At 38.9% G+C, this 18462-nt stretch overlaps 1 protein-coding gene across 1 annotated transcript in view; it reads left to right on the plus strand.

The window, feature by feature from the left end:
• ST7L (suppression of tumorigenicity 7 like) overlaps positions 1-15718 on the plus strand; it is a 40323-nt gene extending 24605 nt beyond the window's left edge. The window contains exons 12-15 of the mRNA XM_081009843.1: positions 2658-2808; positions 3680-3772; positions 6740-6879; positions 15318-15718. Coding sequence (XP_080865969.1) covers positions 2658-2808; positions 3680-3772; positions 6740-6879; positions 15318-15413 — 480 coding nt within the window. The 3' untranslated portion in view covers positions 15414-15718. The remainder of the gene's footprint in view (positions 1-2657; positions 2809-3679; positions 3773-6739; positions 6880-15317) is intronic.
• The last annotated feature ends 2744 nt before the right edge of the window (positions 15719-18462 follow it).

Consider the following 18462-nt stretch of genomic DNA (forward strand, 5'->3'; position numbering starts at 1 on the left):
ATGATCACTGTTCTGTTTCTCTGGTAGTACAAACCCTCCAAACTGGCACCCAAGTGCACTTGCTTCTGGGGGGAAATGGGTGGCTTTTTTGGAAATGACAGCAACACAACTCTCTCTCCGTGTGTGTGTGTGTGTGAGAGAGAGAGAGAGACAGAGAGAGAGAAACAGGTTCTGCATGCCAAATTTGCAACTAAAATACTTTCAGCATACCATCTCCCCCTCCCCCCATACGAAAGCAAATAGCTAAACAAGTGACTTAGAACTAGCTATTTTTCTGCAGTTTCCACTTATTTATCTTATGTGTCTGCATGGCATAATGTAGCAAGACAGGCAGATTTAACCCCCTGAGCTGGAGAGTTCACAATTAGTGATTGAGAGGCTAATATAGTCGAAGCTTGACCATTGTTGCAACTTTCCCCCTGCCTTATTTAAGAAATCTATCTCAACAGCAAACTAGTTACTGAAGACCATCAGGGGTCATGTCAGAGGTCAGATATTTGAGACCATTTTCCCACAATGGCTCTCTACAAGTGATCCCTTACTGTGTTAAAAAAAAAATTGTCAAAGAGGATTAAATGGGATTAGTAAGAATATTACCCTCCCAGAAGTAGCCCCAAGACACAAAATGAAGAACCTAGTGAAGCAGTAAATGCACTATATTTGACCAGGGCACAACCTTGGCTACATTCCTTCAAGAATCTGAATGGGAAAAGTTAAGTCCTCTAAACTGGATTAGTAAATAATCTCATGGTTTGTGGCATCTGCTGAAAAATCATTAAGTTCACTGCATTCTTACAGTTTGGGGGAGAACTGACAGTGTTATTGACTGCAGTGATCAAGGATGTGATTAGCTTTGGCCATTATTGTGTGGATCAGGCCAGTTCATAAGTGACTTCATCAAAGTCATTCATTTAATGTTCTCTAAACGTTCTCTGATTTGTTTTCATCAATGAAATTTTAAACCTGCAATTCTTAGTACTTTACTCTGAAAATATTTCTCTTTTTCAAAAAGAATTTCTAAAAGGGGGGGGGGAATACTCAAGTAATTATACACTAACAAGAGTATTTAAAGTAACTATTTGCATTTTGTGGAAGAGTATACCTGTAGAACAGGAATGGTGAACCTGTGGCCCTACTGTTGAACCCAACTCACATAAGACCCTGCCAGCATGGCCAAGGATCATGGATGATGGGAGTATACTCCAATAGCAACTTGAGAGCCACACCTATCCCTGTGGAATGCCCTGCCTTCAGGTGTCAAGGAGATAAAGAACTACATAACTTTTAGAAGACATCTGAAGGCAGCCTTGTATCGGGAAGTTTGTAATGTTTGATGTTTTACTGTGTTTTATACATGCTGTAAGCCGCCCAGAGTGGCTGGGGAAACCCAGCCAGACGGGCAGAGTATAAATAAAATTATTATCATCATCTCATCCCTGGTATAGAATAGACTCAGTAGATTGCTTTGTGAATGGCACGTGAATACAGTTCTCTGTCTGGTTGAGGACACAAGTCAATTTGGTAAGGCTAATAGCCTCCATCGCCTTTTGTTTTACTGGGAGACAAAGCAGTGAAGGCAGAGTACTGAACCAGAGCCATACCGTAACAATTGCCAGACTTATTTATTTATTTTAAGAGGCCTATTAATGGAGTTTCTTGTGTGTCACTGTTTGGGACCTACCTATCAGTGTGAAACCCTAACAAAGACAAACTCCCTGGGCTCCTCAAAATTTTGTTTTCAACAGGCCCTGCTGGCAGTTGAGCACATCACCCTTATTACTTCTGTAATTTACTGTTGTATCCTCTTCTACTTCTTGGGAGTCATTTCCTTATAAATCGTGTTGATTGTGATTATTTGTTTCTGCTGTCCTAATCTTGTTCTTGCACGTAAATGTGGAAGTTCATTGCTCTGTAAAAGGAACATGCACTATTTCCCCCACTTTGGCATATTTAGCAGCACAAACTAAGTTGCATTTTTGAAGAAAGCAGTAAACAAAAACCACCCATGTTAGTAGTAGCATGTTGCTTTTCCAGATGCATTGTCTTCATCTAGATAGTGGGCCTTCTTCAATGGAGAAAAGAGTGCCTGTGATTGAAGGGGTTGGGAAGGGGGCTTTGGAGTACACATGGTGCTTTTAATGGCTTTTACTGGACCGCGGAGTTGCTTAATCCCTGGCTACCACTTCAGTTTTCATTATGATTTGTGTTCAGCCAGTGCTGTCTGTTGCTGAAGGGTGTCTTCTGTTTGATAAATTCTCCAAGAACTGGGGTTTAGTATTAGCACCTAATATAATGATTGCATCACGTGGACTGAAGATTTTCACTGATGTTCTGTCTAGAAAGGCAATTACATGTATGTTCCTGGAACCACTTTGCGTACTGCAATCTGAAGTCTGAATGTGTTTGTAAAATATGAACACTTATCTGATTTAGTCTTTCCCCATTGAGTGGTGTCTGTATATGCCTGTACATAAGGCGCTTCTCAAATTTGCATTTGCCAAATAATCCACATTTTGTTCCAGTCAGCAACTTTTATCTCTAATGTAATATATGGATCAAGCTAAAAGTAATTTTGAAATATTTGAAAGTCTGTGTATACGAAAAACTAACCTCAATAGCCTGTGTAGCTTCACATCACTTTACACATTTTCTTCCAGTACTTGCTAGAAATGAAAAGCTTAATTTTGCCTCCGGAGCATATCCTGAAACGTGGAGACAGTGAAGCAGTGGCATATGCTTTCTTCCATCTCCAGCACTGGAAGCGAATTGAAGGGGCGCTTAATCTGTTGCACTGCACATGGGAAGGCAGTAAGTATTCTTTGCTAGTGGCATGAGCTAATATTTCTCTCTCTCTTTTTTGGATCATTATTTTTAAATGTGCAGCTGGAGCTGAACTGTGAGGCTGTCCTGACTCATTATTGAGGTTCCCTCTGCACTTTAGGTAGTTTTGGTATTAGTTCTTGTCCAGATTTCAGTCACATTGAAGGTGCAATTAAGATGACACAGGTGTTCAGCTTGTGCTCTCTTTCTGCTCCAAGGATCTAAAAATACATGCATGTAGGTGTTCTCTTCTGCAGTGTGAACACTAAAAGATCTATTGTGCATGCATATTTCTTTTCCTTGTCCACCCCACCCATTCCTTCCAAAAGCCAGTTCATGGAGTTACTTCAGTGTAACTGAACCAGAGTACTTCGGGGGTGGGGGGACAAAATAGCTGATATGTAGAAGAGCATGTGCTGCTAATATTCCATTCTTATGAAAGAAACCCCTGTTGCACCACTTTGCCAGTTTTCTAAGAAAGTTTTCTAAGCTAGATGGGGTGTTTCAAACTAAAAATGTCAAGAAGTATCTTGGATCGTATTCATATTGTCTTAGAATCATAGAGTTGGAAGGGACTCTATGGATCATCTAGTCTTGTTCTTCGATGCCAACAAGATGTATGCAACATGCCATGTGAATATTGAATTCCTATCCTATTTGATTTGTGAAAGAAGACTGGATGGCTTGGGAGGTGATTGTCAGTGAGTCTGAGGGTAGCTAGAATGGTGCTAATTTAATAAAAGGAATCTGATCACAAGTGGTATACAGAACACAGATATGACTTTGTTTCCAGGCGACTCTAATAAAGTGAATTTTGCATGGGTCTGATGTTGATGATTTTTTTTTTTTACCTCCTCAGCCTTTAGAATGATCCCATATCCATTAGAAAAGGGCCATCTATTTTATCCTTATCCCAGCTGCACAGAGACAGCAGACAGAGAGTTATTACCAAGTAAGAAAATGTTCCATTTCTCACATTTTATTTTTTCCATCTACAGTTAATCACAAAAGTCTGTTCTCTTTCTGTGTGGCATTGTGCTCAACTGGAATACCTGTGTGTCTATACATGCATACAATAAATATTCCATACACTTGTACACTGAATGCAGTTAGCTTTTAAATAAATGAAGCAGCTATCCAACAATGTAAATTAGCCCCCTTTTGTATCTTATATTTGAAGTGGTGGTGGGATTGTGGTCCAACTCCTTCCCATTCTGCAAAGAAAATGTCAATACCTCACACTATGGGAGAGACCACCTCAGTATGACTTCTCCCCACAGCAGCATTGCCTCTGGTGGCCAGGAGGTGAGACGCTGGTGTGGGGAAGAGCTGTGGCTTGTTCTCTTTTCCACATGATTTGGGGTTTCTAGTACAAGATCTTATGGCATTTGTATTTATTACACACACACACATAAAATACCTTGCTGTATACAGGAATATATATATACAGATACAATAGAACATAAAATACCATAAAAATAGTACAAAATAATCATAAAGATTACTGGTATGGAATGGAGTTGTGCTGTGGTGAGTTCTGTGCTGCGAAGATAACCTGAGGAGGGGAATTTTTCTAAAAGGAGTGGTGTTAAAATATCATTGTCCCCTTTTGTGTCTTTAGCCAGTCTCAGTGTTACTTGACAATACTGCCCCTCGGCTTTGTGGTTGTTGAGTTTCTTTCCCTACTTGTTTGACTGGAGCAGCATTCTCTGCACTCTAGGTTAGTTCTGTCGAAAGGGAAGAGCATTTTAAATGGCCTGTGTTCTCCTTCATGCACCCCAGGCCAGAATGACAATTTCTTTCAGGTGGGAAAATATTGAATGAGTGCTTCCCTTGTGGGAATGTCAATTTGATCAGCACTCTTGTGGACATTTCCACTGTGAAGAAAATGCTCAATATCTAGGTTTCAGAATGGTCACCGTGCAGTTTTAGACACCATCACATCAGCGAGAAGCTGCTGCACTCCTTCAGTAAGCAACCTGCACAGCTTGATTGAAGACCTACATTTGTGGGTGGTATAGAGGTCTTTATCTGAATTGTCTTGTATATTTATGTTGGTCAACTTGGAGACTGTACTATAAAAAGGCAAGATATAAATATTTAATAATTAGACTTGCATACATTTGCTTAACCTGCAGTTTCAGATAACACTTTGGAGCTTTAACTCAATGTTTTAAATAAAAAAAGGCTATTTTCTTTCTGGCTTCTAAAAGGCGATACTCAAATGAGGAGAGAAACTGGCCCAAGGTCAACTTGTTCAGCACAGACCCATGCTGGAAATGTGCCATACCTAAAGATTCCAGCTAGTATGGCTGTTTTAAGCACATATATTGTCATGACACAAGCACATAGCTTGGCATGCTGTGTACTTTTGTCTTTTTCTGTATGTTGCGAGAGTTGCTCAGCTCTCAGATGTTTGGAGATAGATGTAAAGTAAAGTGAATTTTAAAGATAGGTGAACATGAAAGTTAGGCAATGAAAAACCTTGCTCAAAAATATGTTCTGTTAGATAGGTAAAAATGAGTTACACTCACAGAGAAATTCCTGGTGTGCTAGGAAGGGTGCCATTCACTTAAATAACTGAATCCTGAAGTCAGATCAGGAATGTTTCATATGTTCAATATTTTCTGTAGGGAAAAAATATGTTAATGACATAGATTGTTCTATAAGAATATTACAGAATGGGGAGTGTAATAGATCCATGTGCAATTGTTGCTTGTGGTGATCCCCCCCTTTTCAAAAATTATTTTTTCATGCATAAACACTTCCTACAAGAAATGTGCATGGTCTTCAAAGGATTCCTAAGATGTTTCAAGTCTGGTATGATAAACAATTGCAATTAAAAAACCTGAGTTTTGGAATATTTTGGTATAAAGCCCTAATAAAAGTGAGGTTGTTTTGGCCTTCTGAATTTCAAACCCTTAGGATGCATGGCTGTCACAATTGATTTAACCAGAAAGTGGTCAACACTTAACCAGCCCTTATAAAATGGCAAACCTGCCTTACTCATACCAGACAGCCATAGAGCTTCCTAACCACTATAGAATCTATGCAAAAATAGAGGTTCTTTGCCACACTGGTAAATTCTAACCTTGAGTTAGGCTCTTGATAGTAGCCCATGAACGATCCTTTGTAAAGTGATTTGAAAATATGCTTCTCAGTTGCTAAGTGCGAGAATTTTGGTGCCCCTTTATTTTATAATGAGGGTTTTGTTTCATTCTAGGTGCTGGTGAGATTCTGATAAGTGTTAACTTCTCCATCTTGGGAGAACTTTGTTTATAAAGTATATGGCATACTTATAACTAAAGCAGCCAAGGGGCACATCTGCCACAAGTGCACTTGCATATTTTTGCAATTCAATAAAAAAATTAAATCTTGAAAAGCTCTGTTTAAAAACTAATTAAAATCTGCCCCCAGACTGCTCTAAATTACTCATTTCTCACTCATGCAGGATATTGCTCAAGGAATGCCTCTGCTAGTGACGAACCCTAAGCCATCGGCTTCCCGGTATAATTAAACTCCAGTGCATGAAGACATTTCAGCACAATCACTCACGCATTCCTGTTAAGTTTTTAAATACAAAACTATCCATAAATAAAATCATCTTAACACTTTTTATGCTGCTACTCTCCAGCAGGTTTCAAATTTTAAAAATTCTGTTGCTTTGGTCAATTCTTAAAAGGAAAGAACGTTTTACTCCATTGAGGCTTTCACTGATATATATCTTAACTGCAAAGGGTGTATTTTAAAATAATTCTTAATTTAATCAGTGTTGCAGATTCCTCCCCTCTATTTAAAGTTAGATCATAGTTCATCTCAGATAGGTCTTTCTTCTTTGCAAAATCACGACCTTTATCTAACCATCCCTAAAATACCTGGAATATCAAATAACTATTGCCATTTCCCCCCTTCCTTCCAGCATTTCATGATGTGTCTGTGTACCCGCAGAAGGAACTTCCTTTTTTCATCCACTTTACTGCAGGGCTGTGCTCTTTCACAGCAATGCTAGCGCTCCTCACACACCAGTTCCCGGAACTTATGGTCATTTTTGCTAAAGCTGTAAGTATTGACTCAACTTACTTAATGTATTTATATGACATGCAGAAACCACCTCTGGAACACTGTTAACTAATTCAGAACAATGGGCATCTAAAAACCTGATTCAGCATAGCTCAGTGTTCCTCTTTTTTTAAGAGGGGATTTTTCAGAGGTGATACATGACGATCTTGGTTTTCTTTCGGCAGCTGGACTGTATCTCATTATGGGGAAACATCTGATGTACCACAATTTCCAGTTCTAAAGCAGGACATGGGGGCTCTTAAGCCATTTCAAACCACATGCACTTTTTCTTTGACTGTAAGGATTTGCTAATAATTACAGTGGGGTTGCCATACTTCCAGAGTACTGTTTTTTGCCCCAAATCTCAACTACTTTGGGCAAAACATCTTTGCCCAAAAAAAGCTCAACAACTTTCCAGATTTTCACTGTTTGAAATATGGCAACCCTAATTTACAGTGTTTGAATTATTAGCATGAAAATATTGAGACTATCTTCCAGTATCCTGTTACATATGAAGTACATATACAAATAATAAATAAACGGTTGCATTCTTTCTTGCTGTACCCTGGGAGCCAATTGGGAGCTAGTGGCTGACCAAAGAAAACTTCTTTTATATGGTCTAAATGGAAGCATTGCTTGTCTATTTACCCTAATACTGTTTAGTTTCCATTCCATGTATGGCAAATATGGCAAGTTAAGTCTCTGGAGCATAAAAGGATTTTATTTTATTTTACGCTTTTAAAACACTACGTTTCTGTAAGCTTTTTTGATTATATAGATAGCTTACTCTGGCAGGAAGGCGGTCAATTTTCACTATGTGATTTTCTTTTTGTGTTGATAGCACAAGGCAAACACATTTATCAAAGGGATAAGTGGACTTTATAACAACAAGAAGTACAAGTAGCATTGTTCAAACTGCAGAATAAAATTATATGGTAAAATAAAAATAATTTGAGACATGTCACATGGGAGAGGCAGAATGGGACCCATAACAAATACAACTTCAATAGCAAATGCCCTCATTGACAAGAATTCCTAAAGAGGGTTGTAAAGGTAAAGAAAGCACTATCTTTGGCCAGTTTTCAGTGGTTATATCAGAAGATCAGGACGATTGGCTAACATTTTGTAGAGATAGAGTTCAATATTCAACATATTTTCTTGATAGTCAGTAATCATTCTAATATGTTTAGAAGCTTGAGTCATGAGGGCTTTAGTTACCTAAACTGGTATTCTGAAAAGGGATCAGGTAGACGTTTGAATGAACTCTTCTTCAAGCTGACTGCTTTGATTAATAGCCTGAATTATGCAAATGTTATTTATTTACTTACTGGCTATTTCTTGTCCATCATTCATCCCAAAGGCTTCCAGGGCAGGATACTAGCTTAAAACGCATACACTTAGATACAGTGTCACAAAATGTTGTATAGACTTGGTTCAAATACATTAAAACAACAGGAACAACTAAAACCATTATTAAGACCACAAAGCAGACTAACTACTACTCCGCTCAACCCCTTAAAATTGCATGAGCAAACAAACATATCCATCCTTGGCACTGAAACAACTAACACATCAGCACAAAGCATACTTCTAAGGCCAGAGAAGGATAGGAAGATGCTTCCAGGATCCTAATGAATACTGTTCAGTAAATATACCATGCATTCCATATTCACAGGGCACCAGCATTGTCTGGTAGATCTTCAATTTACCCTCCTTTTTGAAGCAAGCATCCAACTCTTTTCAGATTTGTTTTGAAGGTCCATTTAACCACACATGTAAACAGATGATGTCACATGTACCATCTGCTGAACTATCGTTTCTTTTCTTTTCGGATGTACTACACGCCTGTTAAGAGTCTTCCACTTCGTCACTATTTTATTTTACTTGCTTACTTTGAGTATTTATACCATCTATTCTAAACATCGTGAAGATGCTTGTAATATATTTAAATAGGCAAGAGTTACAAGGGAGGTGTAGGATGTGTATACAGGTTTTTCCCAGTCCTCAGGTATTTCAGTTGCTACTGTCCTTCTGGATCCCCAGCTCACAGCATATCTCAGATGACCTTGGCCAGGAAACAGTTGTCAGAGCAGCCTGATGTTAGTCCAGGGGCAGCCAGTGTGGTGCCCTCCAGATTTTGTTGGGAGTCTTCCATCAGCCCCAGACAACATGGCCAGTGGGCAGGGATGATGTGAGCTGCTGTTCAACAACACCTGGGGGTACCATGAGGTGGAGTTTCTTCACCCAGCAGCTGTTTCAGATGTCTCTTGTAGCTTCTATGGTTAAGGTAGTGCAGATCTAGGCTGAAAGTGGTCTTAATTATTGACTTTTAAGAAATCGGGTCATGAGGACAACATGACCCCCAATCCCCCTTTTGTATTGTGTGTATTACCCAAAACAAAATGCTGATCTATGTAGTTTGATCTACTGTGGTATTAGAAGATAGCAGCAACAACCTCTCTGTAAAATACCAAATTGCCCTCAATTTTAGCTCCTGTGAAACGTTGTTTAGTACTGTGATTCGGAGTACCTACCCTTGAACTTTTGAACCGGGCATACAGCAGATCATTGATTTTGCTATTGTATAGCCTTGGATGGAGAGTGTTTGCTGAATATGTGTATTACAACAAGTGGAGATCAGAAATAGAGCATAGTTACTAATTTTTTAATGTCAAAGTTGCATGAAATCCATATTCTAGTTTCTTTTCATTAAGCAGTGTTCAAAATATGTAGGTCTGATAACAGGGGCCTCATTTCTACCAAATTTAGTTACTCATTATGTGGGAAAATGTTGCTGGACATGCCAGTAACACTTTTGTGTGTGGTTCATAATTGGCTAACTTTTAAGGAATGGAATATAACTATCTGCTTGATTAATTCAAGAACTGCGCTAGCAAAATTGTATGATTTCCAACAAGATACAAGGTCAAATGTTACACTAACAAAGAATAGCTCAGTGAAGTTCTATGCTGGATTTCTTTATTGTTGCTTCCTAATTTACATATAGAACAATTGCAGTGTTAAACCTGAAAATAATTCTAGCATGCACACATATAAAACTTTCTTTTGAAATAATGCTTGATGGGAAGTACTGTATATAGTTTCAAATATGTCAAACAACATGGTCATTACTAGCTCTGTTCTTACGAGTTTCCTTAAATAGAGGGAGCTTGCACTGACTTGTGTATGCTTTTGGACTTTGTCATTTTGTCTGGATGAGTACCACTCCAGAACATCAAGAAAGACTTCTCCGGAAAAGTTGATCATCGGTGCTTGAATTATTGGGAAGAAGGAGAGGGTTCCCACTCCACCCTTCATTCATGCACTAACAGTAAGCCCATAAAGAAATATGGTTCCTCCATTAATGCGCAAACTATTGCCTTGTTGTTTCTTTAACTACAATACGAATCTTGCTCTGTGATACTAGAAAACACTTTATGAATGGAGCATCTCTATCACAGTTAAGGGAGTCTTCATTGATAGATAGAATCTGCAGATCTTCTCATATGAACAAAATGAATACTTTTTATTTTTAGATAATATACATGTCTCAGCAGGCATAGTCTTGGAGGCACTGTGTGAGAAAAAGGTAGAACCCCCTTCTAAAATACCTGCCCCTCACTGTTTTTGTAAGTACTTACTAAATCTGCCCAGTTAAACAAGGACAGGTCTGTAACTGAACATTTCAACCTTAATGAGCAGTTAAATGGGAATAGCAGGGTTTTCGTTCATGCCATATACTAAGTTAGAAACTATCTTTTTCCAAAATGATTTGTTTCCTTAAAAGTAATTTTTCATAAGCTGACAGTGTTCAAATCAGTGTTGTTTTTATAGTGAACTGGTTCATGTGTCACATCAAACTATAGTTACAATAAACAATGGCTTAATTTGAAATCCTAGACCGGGGTGCCCAAACTTTTTTCAAAGAGGACCAGATTTGATGAAGTGAACATGCATGAGGGTTGGTGAGTTTAGGTTGTTGAGCTTTTTTTAGGATTTTACCCTAGGACATATACTGCGATGAAGGCCAGATTAAATCGACCAGCAGGCCCCCATAACAGGCTTTGGACATGCCTGTCTTAGACGCTTCACTTTTCCGCTGGTCCTACTGCTGCCATACTGCTGGGAAACAAACCATTTAAAACTATGGTTTAATGTTACTTGCAAACATCGCCACTGTTTGTCCGCTATAGTGATAGCACAAAATCTTGTTAGTGTAGGTTTTTCTTGCATAGTAACATTGGCCTCAATTTTATTTGGAGACCAAATTTCAGTTTGGTCTTTACAAGCATTATAAATTTACTTTGAATTGCATCTGAAACATGCTTAGTCTTGTAAAATGTTATATCTGGAAACAATTATGTGCTTCAATATGAACAAATCTAAAAAGATAAACATTGTAATACCTGTATTTTCTAATTTGCTGATATACCCAGAATATCATTCTATCATAGTAAAAAACGAATACCTACATTTAGTCCTCTTGTTACATCTGTCTATAATGCATTTGTCCTTACGTTTCAATGTTTAACTCAATGTTTTTTTCTTTCAATGCAAATTTTGAAAGATTTCAAACTTAATGAAAGTAGTGATACTAATAGTGCAATCCTGTTCATGTCCTTTCAATCCCATTAATTTCCGTGAGACTTGCTTCCAGGTATAGGATTGCTGCCATGTATAATCTGAGGCTGTGATTTTAATTGCCACTTCACTGTGACCCAATAAAGTTAACAAGCCTCCACCAAATACCTGCTTTGAGTATTATTGTAATAGAAGACAAGATATAAATATTAAATCTAACAGAAAGTGGTCATTTGAACTGCCCGTGAACAATGCTGTAAGAGCCTGGCTTAATTCCAGTTCTTTTCTCCCCTTAATTTTGGGACCATAATTATTTAAAGTATACAGAATTCTCCTGTCATGAACATGACCCTGGAGCCCATCACCATTCCTTCTTTCAGTGTTCAGACTTGCAGAATATTATGTATATAGCCAAAACAGTAGACACACACAAAACAACAACAGCACACAGGAAATATTGGGGGAACCCTGAAGTTTTTACGGGGGGGGGAGCAAGTGGGTGGGAATTAAACAGCCCCTCAAAAAAGGATGAATGATTGGAACAGTAAACAAACACTCTGCACTACAACACCTTTTTGTTGGTCCTACTTGTTTCTTGTTAATAGTCATGTTTCTGTGTCTTCTTGACTCAGCTGATACCAAGTTATAATACAACATTCCTTCTGAAGATTGAATGAGTTCCTTTTTTCTGCTGACAGCTGTAAGCTTTATTCGCAAATGACTGAGTCACTCATTCCTTAACCCATTTTCACTACTGTAGCCAGTTTGCTCCTACTAAATTAATTATTGGACTATTTGGTTATTTATTTAAATTTATATCCTTCTCTTTCCTGAGGACTTAGGGCAGGTAGCAATTAAAACATGCACATGTGCAGTCTTTCCTAAATTATAATTACCCTACGTTTCCTTAAGCTTAGAATGTTTTACATTCAGGTTCTGAATTTGATGGACCTCCAGGTGAAGTGAGACCTTCAATTATGAGGACAGCCACGGAACACCTCTGTGTGTCCTGGCAGTGTAAACTTGGCATGTGGATTTATACAGCCATGAAGGCCATGGTCAATTGAAATTAATGCTTATGACAGCACAAGGAAAGGAAGTTGGTCTCAGGGATGTAGGGCTCAAGCTAAGCACTTTATAGGTTAAAAAACAGCACTTAGGCTCTCATTTGAATGACTCTTTTATTTAGATTACATTATTTGCCTTGTTTACTAAATAGATTGCATTCAGATTTCAAGAAAGTGAGTGTGGCTAATTCGTTTTCTACATTTACGAGATAAAAAACAGAGCTTCATGCTCTAGTAAGTTAGAGATTTTTTTTAAAAAAAAATCTTATTATTAACATGTCCTGCAACAAATTGGTAAGTCCTAGGCCTAAACACTGCCCCCCACCAAAGCTCTTGCTCTTTTAAGCTATGAAAATAGATCAGTAATAACACCTGGTGGTAGAAGCGCATAAGATTTGTTCCCTACTTTCAGGTTTAAAATTTGGACTACATGACGTTATCTTTGAGCAGTTTTTATGCTTTTAAAAGACAGCCTTCCTTCATATCCCCCAACTCTTCCGTGTATTCCACAGAGGAGATATTGGATGTTCTCAGCTGTCTAATCTGTTCTGTCAGCTATGTACTTCTGTAAAAGAACAAAACTTAATATCTTTTATTTAACAGAATAACATTGACTTATGCATTTTCACTGGATAATATTTCACTTGTTTCCTCTACAATCAAATCGCCAGACAAGCCTCTTGCCAAGCTACAACAAAAATTGTTGAGAGGCCAAAAACCACAGCCAGTCTTTTAATAGCTGCATCGTATACACAAAGGAATATGCCAACAGTGAAAGCTCAAAATTGGCTCATAGCTGCTAAATTGAAGTGAATGGAAGCTTTCCATTGGGTCCAGTGGGGCACAGCGATCTTGATTGGCTTTTGTTAGCAGCTGGAATGGGTTACAGGGCCTGCTTTCCAGAAGCTTTGAATGTCCCAGTGAGAAACAGGATTACTATTATTTGAACTTGTTTATGTGGTTGCTTAACCTGAAGAGATAGAAGCCAGTTGAATGGCAATCTTAGATTTCTTTGCAAAAACAAGAAGTCATTAGCAATATGCAAGGAAAAGAGCCTGTGTAGAATTGGGTGCTCTGTTCTCATCTCTGTTCCCTTTTTCACTGCCAACATAAGCAGGAAGCAAGAGGAATGTACCCTCTGTGTCTCCATCCCTCCAATGTTCATATGATGGAGTCTTGCTGATGGCACTTCCTTAGATCTGAAGTAACAATACAAAGATCCTTCGATCTGAAACAATACAAAGCAATCACCTTAGGTGGCAGCTCTAATTCACATATCACAAAATACCAGTGTAACAAATTGTCATCCTATCATCAGCTACTCCATGTGTTCTTGCATATTTATTTTGAAGCACTGGGTTCATTTGGAGATTATACTGGTAGGGCAGCTAGACCTCTGAATTCCAACAAATGAATTCACATAATTGCATGACAACTGCTTTTGTAACAGGAATAAATCCCTTTACTGTTTTGTCGAAGGCTCATTAAGTTACACAAGAATTAAATTAATACACAGCTGCTGAGCATCTCAAATTTATAAACACTAGAAGCTTCTGCTTATCTGTGAGAAAATGTATATGGCTTGGAGATGTGTAATGAATAATAGCCTACATTTGAACTATGTGAAATAGTCTCCCACAAGCTGGATGTGCAGGGATGAAAGGTACTGTTTTCTTGCCTTACTAACCTACATCTTAATCTGTAATATTAATTTGAGAGACGACACTTGTAATTTACAGGTTAGCTTCTGTGTGTAATTCCTGGATATGAAGAATGAGCCTTTGATTAAAAGTATCATTAATATAGTAGTGGAGCTGTGAAGTTACTTGGAATGAGAGCTAACTTTAGAGTTAGCCGAGTCAAACTGTTCTATGTCAAGGCAATTGAAGATAGCATGGCTGTCTCCCTCAACATTAATCCATTTGCATAGCTAAAATACTATTTCAAATGGCAACTTTCTAGACTGTGTTTTCTGATGTGAAGAATGGCAAAAGGTCCCAGTGGATTATAGAAGGCAATTAGGAGAAAGGATGGTCCATTGTGTAAAATAGTATCTGTGCTGAATATGAGAAGGTTGAACGGGGTCACCAGGGCCTACAGTTTTTTTCTCGTAAAGTCGAAGCAAAGATTAAGGCACTATTAAGTGAATATAGCTAATGGCTTGAAAACCTTTGTTTCTGCACTAGCTCTGCCTCGCTTCCATATTTAAGTTAGTTATTTTTGCTGTCATTGAAGCCTTATTCCATGATTTGCCTATCTCTAATAAGGGTAGTCCTGAAGTACAGAATGCCTAAGACTGACTGAACTGTTTAAAGACAAAACTGTAAAAAGGCTAGCATTCTTAACAAGCCAGTGTTTCATAGAAATGTATTTCTTTGTGTACCTTTCCCCCATCAGCTCCTCAGCTGAATTTTTCTTCTAGGCATATTTTGGTGAATCCAGCCATTTCTCTTCACAATCTTTTATTTTTAAAGCATCTGCATCTTTCTGGAGAATTCAGATTTCCCCCCCCCCCCATTGTCACTATGTATACCTTTTTTTGCATATTTAAAGTTCAGAGTTTCTCTTCGTTTGAAAAAAAAAAATTAGAAATATATTTAGAAAGTTTAACAATAAAAAGAAGTATATTGTACATCTGTTTTTTCCCCTGCCAAGCCTAATCTGTTTTGATTCCTAAATTATTCCACTTATATTCAATGAAGGCCAGTCAAATATGTCAGCAGAATACATCTTGAATGAGTGTGTTAACTTTAGCATTAAGCTTAATTGTAGCTTTTTCTTTTCTTTCAGTTCTTCGGAACTCTTTTGTCACCCTTGAGCTTCATGATGGAGAAGATTGAGCGCCTCATGCCTACTGGTCTTTGGCATCAGCTGACCCAAATCTGAGTGAACTCAGTCCTTGGGTCAGTGTTCTCAGGAACTCCACCACCAACACCCTCTCTAGCACAAAAGCATCTGCAGCTGCGGGTGTCAAGGAAGACAAACTCCGTGACTTAGTTTTGTTTTGCATCCTGTTACTGGTGCTTAAAATTGCTGTACCCCTTTTTAAGCCTTAGAGTCTATAACGATTTAAGAACACCATGTTTGGTGGGACGGGGAGGGCAAGAGTGTTGTGCTCACTTTAGCTGTACAATTTGAGATTACTGCTTTCTTTCCAGAAAGCAATAAATCTGATAGACTGTGTGTTGAAATTGCCTTCTGCGCGTAAATGTTTTTTTAACAAAAAATAAAACCTGCAAGAGTCGTGTTGGAATCACTGGGCATTTGCTGAGGCCCACACCCAAGTAGCCCACGGACAACAGCCAGAGAATCCTAGTCCTGCTGCTCCTGCATCTTGCTGTCGCTGCTTGTTCACCTGTCCTCTCCCGAGCAAATGATAAATTACAGGAGCAGCCATTCACCTTGTCATTCTCCTATTATATTGCCCAAACTGTGCAGGTTAGGCCCAAAGCAAGAAAGCAGGTGAATGGATAGCAGCACAGAGGAGGTGGAACCACTGAGGATTTCTGCTCATGCAACAAAATCTTCCTGCTTTCCTCCTCCTGTGTGCCCCCTAAATCTATTCTGAGGCTTCCCCCAAACCTCTGGAGCAGATTGAAGGAGGGCACAAGGTATGCACAGGGAAAGTGGGAGTTCAGTACCACAAGCAGAAATCCCTGTGCTGGTGGGACAAATTACTGGGTTCCACCCCCTGTTCTAAAACACCCTGAGTATATGACCTCTCAGATTGGTCACCACATTCTTGTGATACTGATTTTTAACGAGCTTACAGCTACCTTGCAGAGTACATGGATTCATGACCCATGATGCTACCTCACCCTTCAAGATGGGGCAGGGTAGAAATTCATGATCATCACATTGCTGTGGTCACTTACATGTTCTTCAAGCCAAATTATATTCTATTACAAACATGTCCACCCCAGCAACTGGTCCAGGTCCTCCCTCTTCTAAGGGATTAAATTAGCTGAATTGTTTTTTTCACATTTACCATTCAGTGAGTCATAAATCAGAGCTTAACAAGTGGGCTTTGTCACTTGTGCTTTCAACTGTTTCTGGGATTGCTTAACTTTGTAGTGCTTGATGGAGACTGATACCTTGGGAGGAATTTATTCTAATTGCAGCAGACAAAATTGATGCTTGCCTTGACCTATGATCATACAGAAGCATTAACACAGCTCAGATCTGATATCCCAACCCCCTGTTCTGACTTTGTTGCAAATGGCAGCTTTGTGGGGGTAAACTGTGAAACCTAAACTTTTAAATGATGGCACTGTGACTTTGGATGGCACATGCGTTTCTCAGTTTGCAATTAGAGGCATTGTCAAAGCACACTCCTATCTATTCTCATGAGGGAACAATGCTTCAGCAAAAGATGCATAGCCCCCACAATGGAAAGAAACATGTATATCTGTCTTCAGTGAGTCCTTGCACAGAGGTTGGCTGTTGATCTTGAAGCATGAGATAGTACCACTTCCCAAATGATTTATAGATCATGGGTCCCCTGCCTGTTGAGATATTGATTTTAAATGTTGCCAACACTTATGGTCTCACCCCATTCCATATATTAATTTTGAAAGGCCGGGAACAGCTCAAAATCCGGAAGCCCATTCTCAGTTACATTTTATGCTTTCCCCCCCATTTTAGAGATACATATATTTTCAATAGAAGGCACATGGCAACCTTATCACCTACCACCCCATCTATACTGATAATTGCATTCATATATGACAACACAGGAAAGCAAGAGATACAAATTGCTGGAACTATTCAGCTACCAGGAGGTAACTCTCTACGTTTTCTTCCAAGTGAACGTAAGCCACAGGGGCTGTTTCTCACGCTGGTATCGCTGTGATGATTAATAGACATGTTGTGCTCATGCAGTTTCACTTCACCATCCACAGGGGCCCATAAGGTAAGCGATATAATGCTTTTTAAAGTTGAACCTTTTCCAGCATATGTGTGGGGTTATAAATGAAGCACAGCCTCCCATGTATCACTCCCTAGAGCTGGTTTTTCTCACTGTCTCTTCTTTGACATGAGTGTACTAGAGTAGGATGAGCTTGTGGTGAATGTAGTCCTGGCAGCAATTCTTAGCCTATGTGGCTCCCATAAGACAGTGTGTGTGTGTGTGTGTGTGTGTGTTACTCTTCTGCTATCTGGTAAAACGCGTTGCCATGTTTATCCACATTGTTCTATGACATACTCAGTTGTGCACACTGAAATGTGGAGCAACTGGCCCAGCTGAGAATGGTGCTAAAAAGCCAGAGATCATTTTAACCTGTAAGCCTTCTTTATGAATGTTCCAAAACTGCATTCCAGTGTGTGCATTCCAGTTCCAATGCAATTCTATGTGCCCTCAGGTAGCTTTTAGCTCTCAACTGCTTGATCTTACATATATTTACTTGGAATTAAACCCCAATAAGTTTGATGTGACTTGCCCCCAGTTAAGTGTGCACAGAATTGTAGCTTTTCTTCTTTCTGGAGTCTTAGTTCCTTCTACCATTTCATGTTGCTTTGGCAATGCCTTTCAATTGCAACTTAGAAATGTATGCATAGCATTCACAGTGTGCTCCTCACTGAGAGTAGAATTGGCTTTTTTTTAAAAAGTATTTGCTTAATTTTGCAGTTCTTGCTTTTTGATATGTAAGTTTCTCCTAACCTTCACCAGTAAATTCTAGCATTTGGCAAGGTGCTTTGCCATGATGTGTTTCAAGTGGCACATGCTACCTACATAAACACACATGCTTAAGATTTACTTCCTGGTGATGTGTGTTACTGTACAAGTGTTTACCTTGATTCTTGTTATTCTTCTGGTGAAGATGCTGAAGCTCTGAGTTGGCAATATATGTAAGGAAAAAGAGTTCCACTGTTTTGCGGGACAGCTTCTGAAAGTGCCTCTCCGCTTCACTTTGATAATCAGACTTAGCACACCATA

This window comes from Podarcis pityusensis (assembly GCF_964106645.2).
Source record: "Podarcis pityusensis genome assembly, chromosome: 6".
NCBI classification, from domain to species: domain Eukaryota; kingdom Metazoa; phylum Chordata; class Lepidosauria; order Squamata; family Lacertidae; genus Podarcis; species Podarcis pityusensis.